Source organism: Podarcis melisellensis, assembly GCF_964234715.1.
Source record: "Podarcis melisellensis genome assembly, chromosome: 11".
NCBI classification, from domain to species: Eukaryota; Metazoa; Chordata; class Lepidosauria; order Squamata; family Lacertidae; genus Podarcis; species Podarcis melisellensis.
The window spans coordinates 39,272,854-39,292,810 of record NC_138543.1 but is presented as its reverse complement, the minus strand read 5'-3'; the positions used below and the strand labels follow the sequence as shown (position 1 = coordinate 39,292,810).

The window sequence follows — 19,957 nt, the reverse complement described above, 5'->3', positions numbered from 1 at the left end:
GTCAGCAGCATGCGCAATTCAGTCTGTGCGCTGAATAGCTCATCATGTTTTCATGGCATGTATAAAAATGCATTTATTCACACTGCCGTTCCATGACTATTAGTACTGACTACACATACTACTGCCCAAAATAGTTGCTAGAGTAAATAAATAAATAATCTGTTGGCTTTTGTTTTACAGAAGATGCAGGTGGTTTCAGAGTCACTGGAGTACAGTAAACAGAACACCAGTTTTTCCACACAATCTACAGCTCAATCTGCTCACAATGCACCCTTGTGATTTGTCACTTGCACTGTGTGTCTCCCCACCACACACACACACTGGTGCAGGGGTGGACGAAGGGCGTGCGGTGGGGGCGGGCTGCTCCGAGTGTCACCTCTGAGGGGGGTGACAAAATGCTGGGCAGTACTCATGGGGGGCCTGCAGTGCGCCTGAGCCACACGTCTCTCCTGGGAGTGACGCGGTGGCTTGGGCGCCTGCAGGCTCCGCGCTGCCCCAAATGGTCCGCCTGCCGCCTCCACCTCAGCTGTAGGGCAGCTGAGGGGGAGGAGGCAGGCAGACTCCTCGGAGGCTCCACAGAGTGCTCCAGCTTGCCCTTCGCCACGGGTGACTGGCCCGGCCCTGGGCGCAAGGCACATGTGCCGTCCCAGGCGCCCAATCGGCTTGCTCTGCCGCTGCACTGGTGTCCAGTATTTTAAAATGACATACCAACTTTCACATGGTTTGTCTGGAAAGCAGCCTTGTGCTGCTGTTGTTCTAGCCACAGCTCATCTGCTACTGGGTTGTTTTTTTGTTGTTGTTTTTTTGGAGTGGAGAGTGTAGTGCAATACTGCAAGCTATGTATCAGCTCAATAAACACTGCACTGATTTCTTAGAGACTAATCTGAGAAGAACCTTGTTGGATCAGGCTGAAGTACCCATCTACTCCTACAACTTGTTCTAACTGTAGTCAACCAGCTGCCCCCAGGAAGCCCAGAAGCAGGATCTGCGTAGAACACTACCAATGATTCCCAGCCACTGGCACAGTGGTACCTCGGTTCTCGAATATAATCCATTCCAGAAGACTGTTCAAGTTCCGAAACGTTCGAAAACTGAGGTGCAAAGGGCTGTCAGCAAATTCAACTGAGAAAATTGAAAAACAAGCAGGGGAAGCCGTTCGACTTCCGAGGCGTGTTTGAAAATGGAAGCATTTACTTCCGAGTCTTTGGTGTTCAGGTTCGGAAACATTTGTCAATAGAGATGTTTGAGAACTGAGATACCACTGTATTCTGAGGCATAGTAAAGAGAGAATGTAGCCATGGTGACTAGTAGTCACTGAGAGCCTTATTCTCCATGAACAAAGTCTTAGAAACTTGAAGGCTAAACATAGTTGACTAAACTACAGACATCATCACTATGGGAAGCAATTATTATGGAATCCTTCCCACCCACACAAACTTCCCTGCTTCTCTCAATGAGGAAGAAAAAATAAAAGGTTCTCCAGGTGTCCTCACCACTCAAATAAATTACAGCACGTGGAAAGTTTACATCCACACAGTGGAGTTAACACAACCCCACCTCATGGCGAAGGAGAAATATAATACGCAAAGAACAATCTGAAGTACAGTGGTGCCCCGCAAGATGAATGCCTCGCAAGACGAAAAACCCGCTAGACGAAAGGGTTTTCCGTTTTTCGATGCGCTTCGCAAGACGAAAACGTCTTGCGAGTCTTGCGGTTTTTTTCGCTTCCCCCCCTTTTTCTAAGCCGCTAATAGCCTTTTAGCCGCTAAGCCGCTAAGCATTTAATAGCTGCTAAGCCGCTAAACCGCTAAGCCGCTAATAGGGTTGCTTCGCAAGACGAAAAAACCGCTAAACGAAGAGACTCGCAGAACAGATTATTTTCGTCTTGCGAGGCACCACTGTATACAAAGGTGCTCCTCATTCACTTGTTAGATTCTACGATCATGCTTACCGTGTCTAGCAATTCAATGAATTTCGAGAAATAATACAAGTAGCAGGCACGAACCATCTGCAGAGAAGAAAAAGATGCATTAAAAACTGAAAACATAATGGGGCCCAAATCTAACCTTAGTTGAACTTTATGAAGGTTTTTCAAGCTTTCGGTGATGAATTTATATGCAACAGCTTCATGGTGCACCTCATCACCATTCACCAGGTGATACAATCCAAGGAAACACAAGAGGGTATACAGTGGTACCTTGGTTCTCATACTTAATCCGTTCCGGGAGTCCGTTCGACTCCTGAAACCATTCGAAAACCAAGGTGCAACTTCCGAGTTTGTGGCATTCGGGAACTAATTTGTTCGGCAACTAAGCCGTTCGAGAACCAAGGTACAACTGTACACACAGAGAGTGGAGATTCTGTATATTTCCTACACAGCAGCATGCAGTGCCGACAAACACCTTTTTAAAACTTCTGCAATGCAATGGGAAGGTGCTAGTTAAACTTTCTCTCTCTCTCTTTCTCTTTCTCTCTCTCTCTCTCTCTCTCTCTCTCACACACACACACACACACACACAGCCAATCTTTTCTGCATGTGTGTAAAAAACTGCATTGGTGTCCATGCCTCTCATGGCTGCTCTTTTCATTACACATACATACACACATTCATTTGCAACTCTTCTGTTGTAGCCAATGCAGTCAAATGATAACACACATTCCTGGAACTTTGTGAACCACAACAAAGTCATTTCATGACTCACCCTTAGAGCCATAGGTGACCTGGAGTAATCAACTATGTCACAGCGATAGGTATAGCCTGTAGCCCAGCCAGACATAAGGAACTGTAGGTGGAAGAAGATAATGATTCATAACAATAACAGTAACAATAATTTATTTATATATACAAAATTCAGGGGTGTTTTTTTCCAATTGCAGGATCAATGTTTCAATTTTGGGGGGGACTGAACACAATCCATGTGTATGTTTTAGATTATACAGATTGGCCCAATACACATACATAGTGTTCAGTCAAAAAAAAAAAGAGACATTGATTATGCAATTGGGGGGGGCACCATGAACTTTGTATATCTAAAGGGTTCAGAAGTAGGGGGTTTTTTTGTTTTGTTTTTTTACTTCTATCACAACAGGTGTGTAAAAAGCTACTCGCCCTGTCACTAGGGCAGCAAAGAGGTTATTCCGGGCAAAGTTAATAGTAACTGGAAGTGGATTTATTTCTTTTTCCAGTTGTTTCTGTTGTCCGTTATTTTTACAGAGGTGCATTTGGCAGGGAAACTACTAAATATATTTTTAGGTATGCAAACATTTAGATCCGTATTACCAAGGCTGTATAATCAGGAGCATCCTACTGAAACAAAAGGTTGCAAAAATTATAATATGGAGATCACCATGAGCATTACAAAAGAAAGCAATTTTTGTGATACACGGATCAAGTGCCGTCACTGAAGAAAAAATTGACAAGACAGCCCGGAAGTCAAAGACTGTTTCAGGTATCTACCAAGAAAAAAATATAAAGTCACAAAAGCAGTTTCATAGCATAGCTCAGTGACAGAGAACATGTTTTGCATGTAACAGGTCTCCTCCGTACAGAGCCACCCAGAGAAGATGATTCTGAGCTAGATGGACCAGTGGTCTAACTCTGTATAAGACAGTTTCCTATGCTCAGTGAAGTCATGCTTCTTATTTCAACAGCCTGCACCTACAGGTATAGTTCACCTAACTATAGCTATAACTTCCCAGTTAGGTTCCCAATTCACAGGCAAAATATACCTTGCGCTTCCCTGTCCATACATCTACTGCCTCATATATATATATAAAGCCAGGCACAGAGGTGACATCACTATACAGGGATTTTACCCAGCAGAAATAGTAAGGAATGGGGCTTAATAGTCCCCTCTCCCACCTGGCTCCTCATAAATATAGGGAAGCGAAGAAGAGATGCAGAGATACCGCCTGGTTAATTTGTTCACTTGTCACTGTGGGAACTTGGATGTGTGAAGCCTGCGAAGCCTGCTCCAGGTCCTTCTACTCTGCCCAGTAATATTATGGAACAGTAACGGGAAACCTGTGGCCATCTGGATGTTGTGAAGACTCGCATCAACTCCAGCCAGCATGGCCAACGATCGGAGATGATGAGAGATGAAGTCCACCATTTAGGAGGGCCCACAGGTTAGTCAACTTTGACTTTACATATTACAGAGCCACGTCATTTTTAGGATAATGTTGTTGATGGGAGCGAACTTGTGTACAGTTAACAAAGGGAGGAAGGAGGATTCTTACTCCCCCAAACACACACTTTCCCCAGGAGTAGAGATAGAAGCCTAGTGTGGACTCATCCATTTGCTTCATGTGTTGGGAGAAATATTTGCTGCATTTCCCAACTGCTGGGTTTTGGTAGAGGGAAATACGATTTAGAAGGCAGTCCCTAGGCTTCAAAAAGCTAAGAGGGACAATGAATTTTCCCTGGGAACAAAGGGTCACATCGTGGCATTCAGATTTGATGAAAGTGTTTCTAAACTTTGGTGTTGCAATCTGGCCCACAGCAGAAACCCATTAACATTTTTAGGAAAACAAAAACAAAACAAAAAACTTTGTGCACATCTAATCGGCATAATGAGTCTATTCTTAGGCAATACTTACTTCATAAGTCATATAAATTGAAAGAGCCACTACAATGAAGTTGTAAAAAACCATCAATTGCCTCAAATCAAAAGGTTTCCTGTTCTCCATGAACTTTGGTCCCAGGTTGGTGACAAAATAGATATATGCTCCAAGAATAAGTGTCTGTGGAAAAGGTGAGGCCATAAGCGGGTAGCCATCGACTCGCGGATCTGGAAGAGATTTAGTTTAAAAGGGACCAAGTCAGTCAGCTACCATGCTTAATCAAGCATCAAGTATATTATTAAGCAAAAATAGGCTGTTCATTCAAACGAACGTTTTCACCTGTACAGGCACATTTGTTGTTTACCTCAGCTTCTCCCCACGTTACACAAAAAGCATACCTTACCTGCATCCGTAAGTTGCAACAATGAGAAACCTTTGACAATGGCATGACCGTGTTATTTTTTCCTTGAATACTACAAACAGAAGTCACACGCTCTTGAAATGCATCATTAAATTTTGCTATTTTGGCTAGATTTGAGACCTAGTGCAGCCACTATTTTGGTGTTTGATGAGTTGCATCATTTACTTCAGCAGTGGCCAACCTCAGGCTTGCCTGATGTTACTAGACTACCCAGCACAGCCAATGGTCAGTTGAAATCCAGAATCATCAGAAGGATCTTTGATTTACTCATTCCCTGTATTTTTATTGCTGTCAAATGGCAAAACAGAATAAAGTATTAGCCTTCATTGAGCCACTTGACTAGTCTAGCAAAATACTTACAAGATTTAAAAGGAAGTAACTTGGACATGTATATATTCCACCAATCCCTCCCAATGACTGGGACATAACCAAGAATGTCCAACACCCACCCCTATCATTAATGGCATATAACGGGGATGTCCAATCGGTCAATCACGATCTACCTGTCGATCACTGGGTGTCCCTGGTAAATCGCGGGACCCCGATCAATTGCTCCCCTCCCCCAAAAGCTCAACAACTCTGGTCAATCCTCCCTAAAAACAACTTTGATGAAGCTTCCCAAGAAAAAACTCTACAACTCTGGTCAATCCAATGGGTAGATCACTGCCAGTTTTTTTTATAGTGGGAGTAGATCGCAGTCTCTTGGAAGTTGGACGTGCCTGGTATATAATATACATTAGTATCCTCAATCTGCTAAGAATATTTCATTTTTTCCCCTTTTACATAAATGCAATACTCGTAAAAACAGGTACTAAATTTACCCCCATTAGCAAATGGGATTCCTAAATAACCTCATTGCTACACTGCTTAAAAATAGCAGCTTTGGTCTCTCCCTATACCCAATAATACAGTCTTCTTTACACTGAGTTTATTCAGTAATCCAAGAAGTATTCTTTGTGGGCATCATAACACTTTCATAAAGGAGACTCATTTGGAGACAAAACAACTTGGTATTCTGTGGAAGAATGTGAAAACACAGAGCAAGGGCACTCAGTGCCTTCTAGGTTTTAATATTTGTGAATAGCAGAAGTGCGCAAGTGCACCATCTTCCTTTCCTCCTAGGCATTACATTATGCACAAATTGTTCACATGCGATATTCATGTTTGACTGAATGTTTGTAAAACAAAGCCAGAAGCAATTTTGGGAGCGTCAGTTAATGTCTTCATAGGATGCTTATTAGTGTGGAGCTTATTAGTATTTGTACATCCTGCTGACATATTGTTGGGGTATTCTAAACATGGCATTAGGCCCTGTGTGTGAACAAGCATGCATAATTTGGCCCCTCCAGATGCTGAGGGGAAGTGCTGTGCCTTTCAGGACCTGTTTGTGGACTTCCTGGACTCACCTGGCTGGCCACTCTTGGAAACAGGATGCTAGGCTAAATGGAGCTGCGATCCAGCTATGTTCTCAACAGCTGTAGAGGCATCACCTTGATCATAAATTTTCCCGAATTTATGGTTATCTATTCCTTATTCCAAGACAACTAATGCTCTAAAACTGGAAACCAGTTATGTGCCATTTTATAGTTGCACAAGCATTACTTTGGCATCCTACTTCAGTGGAACTCTTAATAAACAACACCACAACAACTCTGGTATTTTGAGAATCCTTGCCTTGTAGAACACCTAAATTTAAGTTATACACATTTCCATTCAAAGAGCTTGGATCCCAATCCAGAGGTGTGTAGAAGGGATCTGACAGTACCGACAAAATAAATGATTCCTTTTTCCTGATGTGACAACCATCCAATGGATTTGCATGTGCTCAACATCAAAAAGTAAAATCCTGTGCCTAAAATCCTTGGCCTGTATGAATCCACAAATTCAGTAACATTGCATGGATTCTCCAGAAGTGCAATCACACCACCCAGTAAAGGGCTATCAATGGCTACAAGCCACAATGGCCATGTGCTCCCTCCGCTGTCATGAGCAATGTCAGTTGTTGGGAATCACAATTGGGGAGATGGCTATTTCGCTCAGGTCTTGCTTGTGGGCTTCCCACAGGCATCTGGCTGGTCACTGTGAACAGGATTCTGGACAAGATGGGCCTTTGGACAGTATTGCATTGTGCTTTTTCTGCACTCTCAAGCAATCACAGGATGCAGAGACCTGCTTATTCATTTTTCAGTTAGGTAATACACGTGTAAGATGGTATGCATGACCTTTCTGTACATTGAAAAGACTGATAAACATTGTGCAACATGTAACTCATAAAGTTAAATCCTGTTCCTCTGGAAGCAACTCATGGGTGAGTCAACACCATGTAATCTCTCACTTGTTAAACATCTGGTGCAATCGATTACTCATTTTGTGTTCCATCTTCAATTATCCCAAATTAACACCCGACTTGTTCCTTCCCAAAGCTTCCAATATGCCCACGTATCCTGGAATAGCCAAGTGCACAAGGACCTACTGGCAAACAACTGCACATTTCAGTTTTACATAGATACTCTTAATAATACTATTTTAGCTGTTGTTAAATACCATAAAACAGAAAGTCACTACTGTGGAGCAAGACTTACCAGCATCTTTAATCCACTCATCATAAAGCGATGCAGCCTTCAACGTCAGATTGTTTAGGGCCATCTCCACCGTGGTGAGAAGGATCTCTCCTGAGGGGCAATAAATTGGACATATAAAAATATGCAAAGAAAAAAGGGGGTTGAAGTCTTCACACAACTGTCAATGAAATTGTTGCAGGGAAGCAAGTTGATTGTAGTGTACACTAGGCAACAGTTTAAGGACATTTAACATCAGCCTCATTTTCTATTTTATGCAATGCATACCCCAGTCACAATTTCATCTTTGCACACCCAAACACACACACACACACACACACACACACAAACATGCCTGACGTGTAAAAATGGTTACCCAGAAGAAAGCCCTGCTGGATTTCATGGACATGGCTTTCAGAGTGTTCAGGATCACTACTATGGTGAAGATCAACTTAATAATATCAGAGTGCCCTTATTCTCACCAGTGCAACTTAAAGACTCTACAATCAGATGCTGTGGAAAAAAGAGAAGCTTCTCTGTTGTTAAGCTCAGCTTTTTCTTTTCCATTTCCATCTGCTGAAGCCACAAAGTGGCAGGGCAGTCTTAAGCATTAAACCTATTATGTATGGATTTAGAGTGGGGGAAGTAGACAAATGCAAAGATAATAATGAGACCAGACTGTACTGGGTGTCCCTAGATCTGCTGGATGTCAGTTCAACCCATGTAGATCACAGCTAACCACTAGCTCAAGATTGGCTAATCCTTAATGAGCTCCCTGAGCAAATTTTCTGCTTCCCTCCCAAGATCCTACTGATTCTTCTGGTGGCAGAAAAACAGGGAGGAAAGTAGACAGTGATGGGGTGGGCAGAAGCCAGAAAACAAGTTGGAATGCAAATGGCCCCCTCCCTGGTCTTCAGATTGATCAATTTAAGAACAGAGAGGAGGTGATAATCTTTCATCAACTGATCTGTACTGAAAAGCTGAGGGAAGAGCTGTGTATGTGTGCATGTGCATGAAAGCATGGGGTGTGGCCACACCCACTACTAGCATACAGACCCTGGAGACTTGGCCAAGCAGCTATCATGCTAAACAAAGGTTAGCAACTCCTGACATAGGACCACTTTATCAGTGGCAGGAACGTGGCTTCCATTGACCTGGGTTGACCTGCCCTGCTGGTATGTTTTTCACACAGCTGCAAGCAGCAACACAAACAGAACTCACTGCATTGATTCTTGGCCCCACTTTCCTCTAACCATGCCAAGAGGCCATGCAAATTGGTCCTCCAAGCTTGTTTTCCAAACTCTCTGCTTCTTTCATGTCTAAACAAGGTCCAGATCAAAAATATGCAGGGAACCAATGGTAGAACTCCTCTAACAGGGTTGTAAGAATTCTAGAATGCTCACAGTTCAATGACTACATCTCCCTGAAAATGGAAAGCCAACCTATCAGGGGAAGAAATCTTGCTTTCATGTTTGTTTTTATGTTTGTCTCATTTTGGTGTTCATCTTAGATAGGGTGGACTGGTTTTGTTGGAAAAGAACCCTTTTACAGTAGTACTACATTCTTGAATATGTTTTTAACATGATTACATTATTTTTATTATTATATTTTTACTTTGTTGTAATTTGCTTTGGGACTTTTTGTAATAGGAAGTGAGATATATATATTTAGTAAATCTAACGTTGACCCTAACCGGGTAGTCATTTACGAAGCAGGGTCAATTCCACTAGCGCTGTATGCCCAAGATGTCAACGGCAATGATAGCATGACACTGCACAGCAAAGTCTTTTTACTTTTCTTGTCCCCTTAATCTTACTGCCAGCTCTATAAAAGCAGCTTCCCAACCACAATGCCAAAAGGGCTTCAAACTCAGGACAAAGTCTTTGAGCTGCCAAGTTAACATCCTGAAACTTCAAGACAGTTCAGTATGACCAAATTCATTAATAAGTACTGTGGAACTGTGAATTTTACAATGAGCTCTTAAAACAAATCCATGATGTAAGAAAGGGTTACTCAAGCCATTCCAAAGAAGCAAACTAAAATATTTCACAAACACCATCCCAATCACAGTTTTAATCATCAGCATCATAATTTTATTATTTATGCCCCACCCATCTGGCTGGGTCAACCCAGATAGCATGATTGACAGCATTTACATATTGCTGCAGAGTATTCAAAATATTGGTTATGTGCTGTGCAAGTCAATCAATGCCTTGTTTCTCTTAATCAATTTAGATAAGAAGTGTTAGGCAAGCAAATTCCTTTGGGCATCAATAGGCGATTGCAAGGCAAGATCATTGTGGGTTTCTTCTCCCTTATAGGACTCCAGATCAAGGCTGTGATCTCATCAATACTGGCTTTCCCAGGGAGAAACTATTTTATACTCCAGATCAAGGCTGTGATCTCATCAATACTGGCTTTCCCAGGGAGAAACTATTTTTCCCCGGGGCCTGATCCTACACGACAGATATAAACTTATCAGTTGGAATTCTGAAACATCCATTTGGGTCTACATAGTACTTACTGAGAGTGGCTCCCATTTAAAGATAAACATATTCCACCCCTACCACGAGTTTCTAAATTTGTAATCATTCTTCAGAATATATACATACGCTAGTCTAACACCTTCTCAGCCTTTCCCAATTCAGACAGAATGAAGAGAGAGTGCTGCTACAAATCCCTGAATGAAACCTCCCAATGATATTATATGAATGTGGAATAACATAGGAAACAGAATGGACCCTTAAGGGAACCCACAGAGTCAAGCAAATGTCTCCTAGGACTCAGCTACATTAGTTTTTTTTAAAAAGCATTTTAAATGCGTTATAACACTGTGACACCAGATAGCGCTGTAGGATTTGAACCTTTGGCAACATGATTTCCCATTATGAGCTTTACAACATGTTTTCCTGAAAAAAAATTGGGGGGTGGGTTTAATGTCTAGATCAAGCCCTAATACAACTTTCTGGTAGTGAGCCTGAAGGCAGGACTAATGCCACCATGACAACTCCCGCCCCTGTGGGTTGCATGTTTCTCTCCTGATATAGGCCATTAATCAGGGTGACCAAGGCTTTTTGGTGGCAAAACCAGGCCTGAAACCAAACTGTAATGGAACTAGATAGCCTGTTTCCTCCAGGCATACCAGCAGCTAGCTGGCCAAGACCCTCTCAATCACCTTGCCCAGGAAGGGAATATTACAGACATGGTAACAGTTTTCTAAAACCTCCGGATGCTGTGACCTCTTCAAGAAAGGTTGCACCGCCACCCCTTTCAAGGCAGTGCACAACTGTCTCTCATAGTGAGGCACTAACTATCCTTGGACCCATACAGTCAGTCCCTGTTACTAGATTTTATCAGCCATGATGAGTGGGGATCAAAAGACCACACAGTCTGCCTCACCACCACAAGCATCCTGCCCACATCCTTTGGCTGCAACAGTCAAAAACTGATCCCACAAAGTGACAGTGCTTTAGGGACCTGCAACAGACCTGAACCAATCATGGCATCGAGTTCAGCGCAGATCTGAATGATTTTGCCCTCAAAGTGATTTACAGAGATGCCTCCCAGCAGGCTACTCAGTGGCCCCTTTTCTATTATGCAACCCTGTTCTGAACCAGCCAGTTTTCTACTCTCAGCATCAGTGCTGGGCGATTCACCAAAGGTGTGAAAAAGGCTGAGAGAAATATGATCTTTCGGCCGATGCCACTGCCATGTAGTAATCAACTTGGCATCTCAACCAGGCCATTTTCATGGCAGGACTTACCTGTGGCATCTGACCTGCTTGGTTGCCTGGTGCTCTCAAAAAGTCAAGGAGCCTCTCAAACTCTCTGCAGCTGGATAAGGCGCTTAGGGGCAATCTCATCAATAGCCTTCCCTGTCTCACTATTCCAAATTGGACCTAGGGCTTTAGCAGGAGCACCACATGGGAAATCCTTCCATTTCCATCAATCTCTGGGGGTAGATGGGAGGGTCACAGGCAATGCAACCCTCATTAGGGAGCGGTCCATCCACGACAACTCACCACCACCCCATTCACTGTATTATTTTTTTCCAGATCCTGCAGCATGTGTCTGACACATGGATGTATTGCAAAAGCCTCATGGTTATCATGGCAACCACAAAATCCTGGGCTGGTCTAGATAAGGCAGAAACAACATGGACATTGAAGTCCCCAAGAATAGTGTCCTAAGATTCTGCAGCACCACACTACAGGCTGCCACCACCAGGGTCACATCTAGAGGTGGGTAGCATACCAACAAGCTCCCCATCAGGGTCTATACACCGTCAACAGCTGGCTCCCCTTTTATCTCTCCCAACCCAACAGCCTAGCAGTCACTGGGAACTAGGATCAGATGTTCCAGTTGCTCACTCAGCCAGCCACTCCTCCACAGCAGCTTTCTCTCAAACAGACCAAGCAGCAGTGACTGTTTCTCAGGAAGAAGAAGAGTTTGGATTTGATATCCCGCTTTATCACTACCCAAAGGAGTCTCAAAGCGGCTAACATTCTCCTTTCCCTTCCTCCCCCACAACAAACACTCTGTGAGGTGAGTGGGGCTGAGAGACTTCAAAGAAGTGTAACTAGCCCAAGGTCACCCAGCAGCTGCATGTGGAGGAGCAGAGACGTGAACCCAGTTCACCAGATTACGAGTCTACCACTCTTAACCACTACACCACACTGGGGTTTACTTGGCACTGCCTCTCCTCTGCTCCCACAAACCTCACAAGCCTGGTGAGGTACTTAGCTACTTAGAAGGTGCCACACAGAAGGCGCTACTTAGAAGGTGCCACACAGAAGGCGCTACTTAGAAGGTGCCACACAGCTGGCTTCTTTTTTAAATCTCTCCTTATATTGTGTCCTTAAAATACTCAAAGTCAGCATGTGTGTATGCTGCCATTGCAAGGCAAAAATAAAAAATGGGCCCACAGGTCCCAAAAGGTTGGCTGGTGACCCCAGGGCCAAGAAAGACATAATGCAGGGTATCAAACCTCAGAATAATGGGGAAGAGGGGCTCCAATCTCAACCAAATCAGAAATGCTAGAGGAAGGTCATGTAACCCTTTCTCATTCACTATTTTCCACAGGTGGTCCTGGGGCAGGGTGGAGAAGAGAGACACATAGGCACATCCTTAACTCTCATTTCACCCTCCATCAGGACCAGCACCACCTTGGATGGTGTATTTAGACTGAGAAGACATATAATCTGCATTGAGCCCTATTCAAAGTGCTCCTTGCCTTTAAAGCCATTGTGAGTTGTGTAATCTTAAGATCCATCCAATGAAGACCTGCTCTTCTACTAGGGACAAGGACATTTTGAATTTTCTCTTTCTTTCTTTCTTTGGCCCCTTTATGCACTTCGTTGCTGTGGTGTTTGTTTTAATTTTTTATTATTATTGTAGTCTATACTTTTGCATTCAGTAAGAAAACACAGGATATAAAGTGTTAAAAACACAAAAAAATCCAAATAAACAGGACTACTGGTTAAGTGATGTCAAAAACCTGCATTACCCAACAACAAAATATGATTGTTGTCTCTTGGGAGTGAACAGAATGGAAACCTGATACCATCTCTGTGATGGCTCTTCCCAACTATGAAACGCCCTCTATTGCAGACCTAAGCCTTGCTAATTTAAATAAGTGTTGCAAGGCTTACCTTTGGAGCTGGCCTTTGAGTCTCAGAACATGCTAGGAAAATTTCAAGTGGCTTTATTCAGTGTTACTGGGTGAAACTGGTCAGTGTTACTGGTCATGCCAGCAGAACAGAAGAAAATTTTAATCCAAAATCATGTAGAGGACACCACACTGACCCACAGGTACAAGTTAAAAAACTGCTACCTGACTTGACCAGAATAGCTTTTAGTAAACTGAAAGGTTTAGCTGATTGACCTAAATGATAGAAAAAAATAGTATGCAATCCTATACAAGTCTACACTAAAGCAGGCCTGTATGGCAGCCTTCACCAACTTGGTGCCCTCCAGTGTTCTAGGCTACAACACTGTCAGCAGCCCCAGGTAGCATTCCTAATTTCCAGCTAACAACATTCTAAAATGTTGAGTTTGAAGTTTAGCCTCAGTGCAACTTTTGAACAGAACTTGTCTTTCCTTGGCAGCTAAACAGCAATAAATTGGCTGTACAACTGATTTGTAAAGAAGTGTCACTCCAGTGAACAAAAGGTGCTGGTGAGAGGAACAGGAATATCAGACCCGTAAACCAGGCAGGAATATCTTACCATGCAGGGAATACTTAAGAGTTAGTAGGCGTTTAACGCTTTCTATTTTCTATGTGTTTTTAAAAGCAAGCTCAGCTACCTTACTTGCCCATGGGTGGGAGAAATACAGGCACACTACAGCTAACTCCCGAAAACAAAATCTACTTTTCCTATTTTCATTTTAGTGCCAGAAGAACAGGCAGTTTCTCCATTTGCATCCACCATCTCCCCCTTGGCTTTAGTCACACAGTTAATGGCAAAAATGAGCAATGCCAATTTTTGAAAAGCAAATGGTAGCCAAAGCAAAATGAAAGAGGCAATTGCCTAGCAACATTCAAGCATGTAAGGAATTGAACACTTTCCCAGGGGGAAAAGCAAGCTAACTTCGAAACTGTGTCAGCAAAAGGAACAGAATCAGCCTCTCATTGTTTTAAACACCCTTTTCAAAGATTGTGGAAAACCCATTTAATCGGTGCCCCCTTTCCAAGTGCTACAGTATTTTTCAATTTTATGGAATGTATGTCTGGTCTTTCCACAAAGTTCCTTTAAAAAGATAATTTTGGTATCCTAAACATATGTACGGTACTATAAACCAGATACACTGGAAACAAATTAGTACTTGTTCTGAAATTCATGCTAACAAAGGTGGCCGTGCCTTAAGCTAGTATCACATGGACACACGCCCTGACAGTCAAAATAATCTATGCATTCAAGTTGGTGGTAGTGAAGCCCTAGAAACTGGTCCCTACTTCTTGTCTACGTAGCAGCCACCCCCTTTAAATACATGCCATTTAAATGCTACATCACAACATACTTAAATACCAGAAGGTACTATAAAGGTACTATACCAATGATGAACTCAAGACTATGTCCTCATGCAATACCAGGCATCTGGCAAAAGAGGTAGCGAGAAGAAAAGAACAAGAACAATAATGTAACTACTGAATAACTCCTTAAACCAGGTTTACAGTTGCTAAAACATAATGTATAGTTACCATTTTGGGGCTTGAAAGTTGTATTTTTCAACATGACTTTTTGGTTCCTGAAATTCATTCTGATTGTGCAGATAAAATGTCACGAATAGAATTCTACAGGATGTGCTGTTAGTGTGTGAAAACAGGTTAGATCCAATAATCCCAGCCATGCATCGCCATATGGTAGAAACATCAGGAGCCATCCTGGTGCCCGGGGAGCTTAATCTGTTCACAAGTGGCCAATATCCAGGTGTAAAATGCACCTGCTTAGTATTGAACGCTGATTGTGAAAGATTCAAAATTGGAATATAAGGCAGCATTTATTGCATAATGGAAGAGAAACTGGCAGAAAGACTCTTCCACTCGACAGTCATCCGGGATAGCACGAAATGTTCAGAACATCCAAACAACTTGGGATGAATATGTCAGTGAATATGCTATAAACCAATGGGGAAAAGGGGAGGCAGGTGAAGAATGACACGTAGGAAACATAAAAGTAAGAGGAACCAAGAGGTGTGGAACAGAAGCTAAGAGAAAGGGCAGCTGATGGAAAGGTGACAGGAAGCAAATGGACCATCTAGCAGGGCTTCAGGAAAGGATGAGCAAAAGAGATATGAAACGGGGGGAAAGAAAAGTTCAGGTAAGCTGAAGGAAACTTTCTATGGACTTTTGGATAGAAGTACAGTGGTACCTTGGGTTAAGAACTTAATTCGTTCCAGAGGTCCATTCTTAACCTGAAACTGTTCTTAACCTGAGGTACCACCTTAGCTAATGGGGCCTGCCACTGCCGCTGCACCGCCGCCACACGATTTCTGTTCTCATCCTGAAGCAAAGTTCTTAATCCGAGGTACTATTTCTGGGTTAGTGGAGTCTGTAACCTGAAGCGTCTGCAACCTGAGGTATCACTGTAGATGCATAGACAGGCTGTGTGTTAGGATATCAATAGATTCTTCAATAAAGGTCACATTTTAAGAACTGGAGTAGGGAAAATCCAATTCAAGAGGTGCAAAAAGTGACTAGGGATAGGAGCGAAACTGCAGATTTGTCTCAAAGAGGGAGCCCAGGCTTAATGAGGTATTTGCTTTGAATACTAAGGAATCCAGAGCCACACATGGGATGAGGTGTGACTGCCTAAACTATTCAGGGAATTTTCAGCTGTAAATCAGCTGGTGAAAATGGATCAAAGTATTTCTGTAAAAAGATTAGCATTCCCTCCCCCCATGCACACAAAGGTGAAGATGCAGTAAAACATCCCTATGCTGGAAATTCACTAGGGAACTATACACTACCAAGAATAGTCATGTCAACCATGCATTGAGTTTGATTTACATTATACTAATAGGGCTGCAGCACCTGGGACATCAGTGCTAATACAGGATTACATGGGATATTGTGGGAGGCAGATGGGCCTACAGGGCAGCAAGGGGGAAAGGGCGGAGTTTTCATAGGGAGCAGAAGACTTTCAGTTGTTGGAGGGATCTCAAACCATGCAAATTCCTGATGAAAACTAATGAGGCATTGGGCATTTCTGGCGAAGTGGGGGTGAAGGAAGGGAAGCAGAAACTGTTGGTGCTCAGTTGCTTTAATAGCATGCAGTAAAGAGCAAGAGCACGCAATGGGAATAGAACACCACTCAAAATCAGCTAATGACATCTGGGGAGGGTATCAAAGTAAAGCTCCATCACATTACTGTACTTAGGAGGGAAGGTGCAATGTATTTAATATAATGGATGGTAATTGTTCAGAAGAGGGGGAGAGGGAGGGAGAAAAATATTCTCAAAAAGCCCACACAAAATGCATTTGCCATTCTTCATCCTACTTTTTATTTACATAAATGGACAATATATAAAAGGTTTTATATATGCATGCAACGGGGAAGGAGTTTAAAATTAATTGCTTCCATGGGAAGTTACCAATTTGGAAGTTTCCAAGCTGGCCTTAATTATATGCCTCCATCTACTTAGAAAGATATTTTAAGGTGTATTCAGCGTGTTCTACCAATGTTGATTTTTCAAGTTCATACTCTGTTTTAAACACATGAAAGCACCCAAAGATCAAACACAGCCATTGCTAGCTAAAATGGTCTATAAAAAGGAGAATACAGTGAATCACTCCCCTCTCCCCATTACAATGACGTTCTCACTGCACTGGAAGTTAAGACAACCAACTTTGACCGCACTCCTATGCACACTTACCAAGGATTCAAGCACTACTGAATTTAGTACATAGAATTTTTTTCTTTTTAATAGTTACCCCCCTGAATAGCCCTCAAAACAAGGGTTCTCTTTGACTTTTTAAAAAGTGGGCTAACTGGAATACAACACAAAAAATGCTGGACAGTTTCTGCAAACTACAACTATCTGTATCATAAAGATGAAAGTCAACTTGAGCCAATTGTGAACATACTGGTTCATGTTGCAACTGATGCCAAAGGCAGTGCTTCCAGAAAGTCAAGATGCTAAATGTCCCTCCCACACTTCCCATTATTTTCATGACTCTTTCTTTTGGCTCCAGCCACCCAAGAGGCCATTAATCTGCTGCAATATCAGCCATTATAGCTAAAGAAAAGCACCATGCTCAAAGATGAAATCTTCAAAGAATTAGCTGCCAAGGACACTCTAAGTAGAGGTTGGCACCTACAGTACCTTCCTTTATTCAAGGCTAGAAAAAGCTTTGAATGGAACGCCATGACCAGATACACCCTTCTACTGAGGCAACATTCTGGTGCAAGAGGTGAACTCTGAATTACCATTCCAGTGCCTCCCACCTATTTAAATGCTTTTGAAAACAGAGTCGCCAGGTCCCCTTCTAATTCATTTCCCCTTTAATCCAAAATCCATTCATTTCCTTTCTGGAGGCCACAGACAAATCCCTCTTCTCATCCCATCTTGGTCATGAGACTGTGGAAGAGTTTTAAGAGGAAGAGATGGGGAATGTGTGTCTGTGGTGAGGACTTCCATGCTGCTTAGTAACACACACTGTTACCCTCTTCTCTGACAAAGAGCACCACCCCTCTCCAGAGATGTGAGCTGCTCACAAAGTAAGTCACACAATTGCAAAGGTATTAATGGGCAACTGCTTTGCTGCTTCCATCTCAACCATCTCTCCACAAAGAAAAGGACAAGCTGTTCCTGTTCTGTTCCTGTTTCACCTTCTGTGGATGTAGGTAGTCAGGCAACAGATGACCTCTCCTGGCCACCCCTGCCAGCCTCTTGATTACATTTCTGATTTAATGTTGGGAGGCATTTTTCTAGAAAATGTAGAATGAAGTAAAAGCCAGACCACTAAGGAGATGATGGACCGCAACACCTTCAGCACTATGACAGGTGGTCAGACTCTGAAGCCAAAATGCCCCTTTGTCTTTATTGGTTGCAGTGACTAAGAGCTACTGCTAGATGCCACCACACATACCATCACCGCCAGCACTTTCTCCTACTGAATGCCAGAGTTTCAAATGGCATCTTATCAAGCAGCACAATGAAGTGTCATTGGCAAAGTTATCAAAAGCTTTCTTACATGCCTAAAATGAGGCATATTTAGGACACCAAAACAGCTGTGCTCATGAATACGCCCAAAAGAAATGCCTAGACAAAAGCAGCATAATGCACCCAGGGTTCTTCCTTAAAAGAATATCCATACTTATGTGCCAAGACAGTTAGAGTAGCTACTGCATAAACGGAGGTTCTGGGAACATAAATTTCTTTGCAAATAAAAGAGGAGCTTTAAGTTACTCTCTTTACATTGTGTACTATGGCTCGGGACTTTAGTCCAGGTTTCTAACAGAGAGTTACTCAACGAGTTTAGGTAGTGGGGGAATGCATGAGGACAATTGCTATAAAGTTAAACTACTTGCACACAAGTGTTTTAAAAACCAATCCCATCACCTAGCAACATGCAGCATGCCCTAAAACAGCATGAACAATACAATTATTTGCTCTTATCTTGACTCCTAGAAAAGCATACTTCAAGGAGGTGTTAGACCTCGGAGTATGGTTTTTATGACAGTGAGACTTACACATTACACACTACCATGAACATAATACTACTTATTAAGGGGTTAATAAAGTAACCTCTCTTTTTTTCCCATGCTTGAGGACCAACATAGCAGCAGCAATGCCCAGCATAAAAATGAAAAGATGGTTTTGTGGTTGTTGTATTTTTAAAAAGAAAAGGCTTTTCAATAATGCACAAAACACACATCTCAGGCATATGGATTCATGCCCTTACCTACCTATCCAGACCTGCACAAAAGCTAGAAAGGCTGCCAGTTTGACACCTGTTTCACTAGCCAATTTGAGAGAGATGGCCGTGGGGATTAAATAACCCTCATAAACACACACAAAGAAAGACAGCCACAAGCCACAGAAAAGTCTTAATTTCTGACTAAAACGAACCCTTTCTCTATCCCATCTTGTATACCTGCATTTGCTAATTAAAGCAACCTCTATTAATAAAAAAAAAAAGTAGGACACGCTGGCTCTTTTCACCAAGGGCAAAAATGTGCTTAAGGTATACAAGCTTTAGCCTCTGAACTGGCTTCAACCTTGGAAACAATTTTTCTCACTGCCATTTGGCAGCTGCCATTTGAGTAAACCACTGTCAGTCTGCCCAGAAAGAGGCTTTTATTTTCATTTATTAAATTTGTATACCACCTTTCATCCAAAGATCACAGAGTGGATCACAACAGAAAAACACAAGATGAAAACACAAAATACATAATAAAAACAAGAACAAAAATAAACCAATAACCCCCATCCCACAAACACATTTAAAAGGACACAGAATGTCAATCACCCAAAGGCCTGGTTAAAGAAATATGTTCTTGCCTGGCACCTAAGATATGTAATGGGGGCATCAGCCTCCCTGCAGAGAGCATTCCACAAAGTGAGAGCCATTGCCATGGGACCTCCATGTGGATGAGACACATGGAGAAGGGCCTCAGATGATGATTGCAGGGTTTGGGTCGGTTCATATGGGGAGAGGTGGTCCTTAAGGTATTGGGGTCCTGAGCCATTTATGGTTTTATATGTCAAAAACAGCACTAGTGATGAGCGACCTCTTCTGTGTGAGTCAAGTTGACTGTATATCCAGAGGAGCTTCACAAATCTTCTCAAACAAAACTAGTTTTCTTCCAGCAATAGGTGACTGCTCAATAGAACCCCCTTATCTGCTTCCCCACTAACATTTACTGATAATGGACACTACCATCAATGGGTGGAATTAACAGTTTCTATTT

General features: G+C 42.5%; 1 protein-coding gene across 1 annotated transcript in view; it reads right to left on the bottom strand.

Annotated features, from left to right (window-relative positions):
- The window catches only part of ELOVL7 (ELOVL fatty acid elongase 7), a 39,164-nt gene that overhangs the window by 8,471 nt on the left and 10,736 nt on the right, over nt 1-19,957 (bottom strand). The window contains exons 2-5 of the mRNA XM_081930046.1: nt 7,567-7,656; nt 4,600-4,790; nt 2,703-2,783; nt 1,952-2,008 (exon numbers count right to left, since the gene is read on the bottom strand). Coding sequence (XP_081786172.1) covers nt 1,952-2,008; nt 2,703-2,783; nt 4,600-4,790; nt 7,567-7,630 — 393 coding nt within the window. The 5' untranslated portion in view covers nt 7,631-7,656. The remainder of the gene's footprint in view (nt 1-1,951; nt 2,009-2,702; nt 2,784-4,599; nt 4,791-7,566; nt 7,657-19,957) is intronic.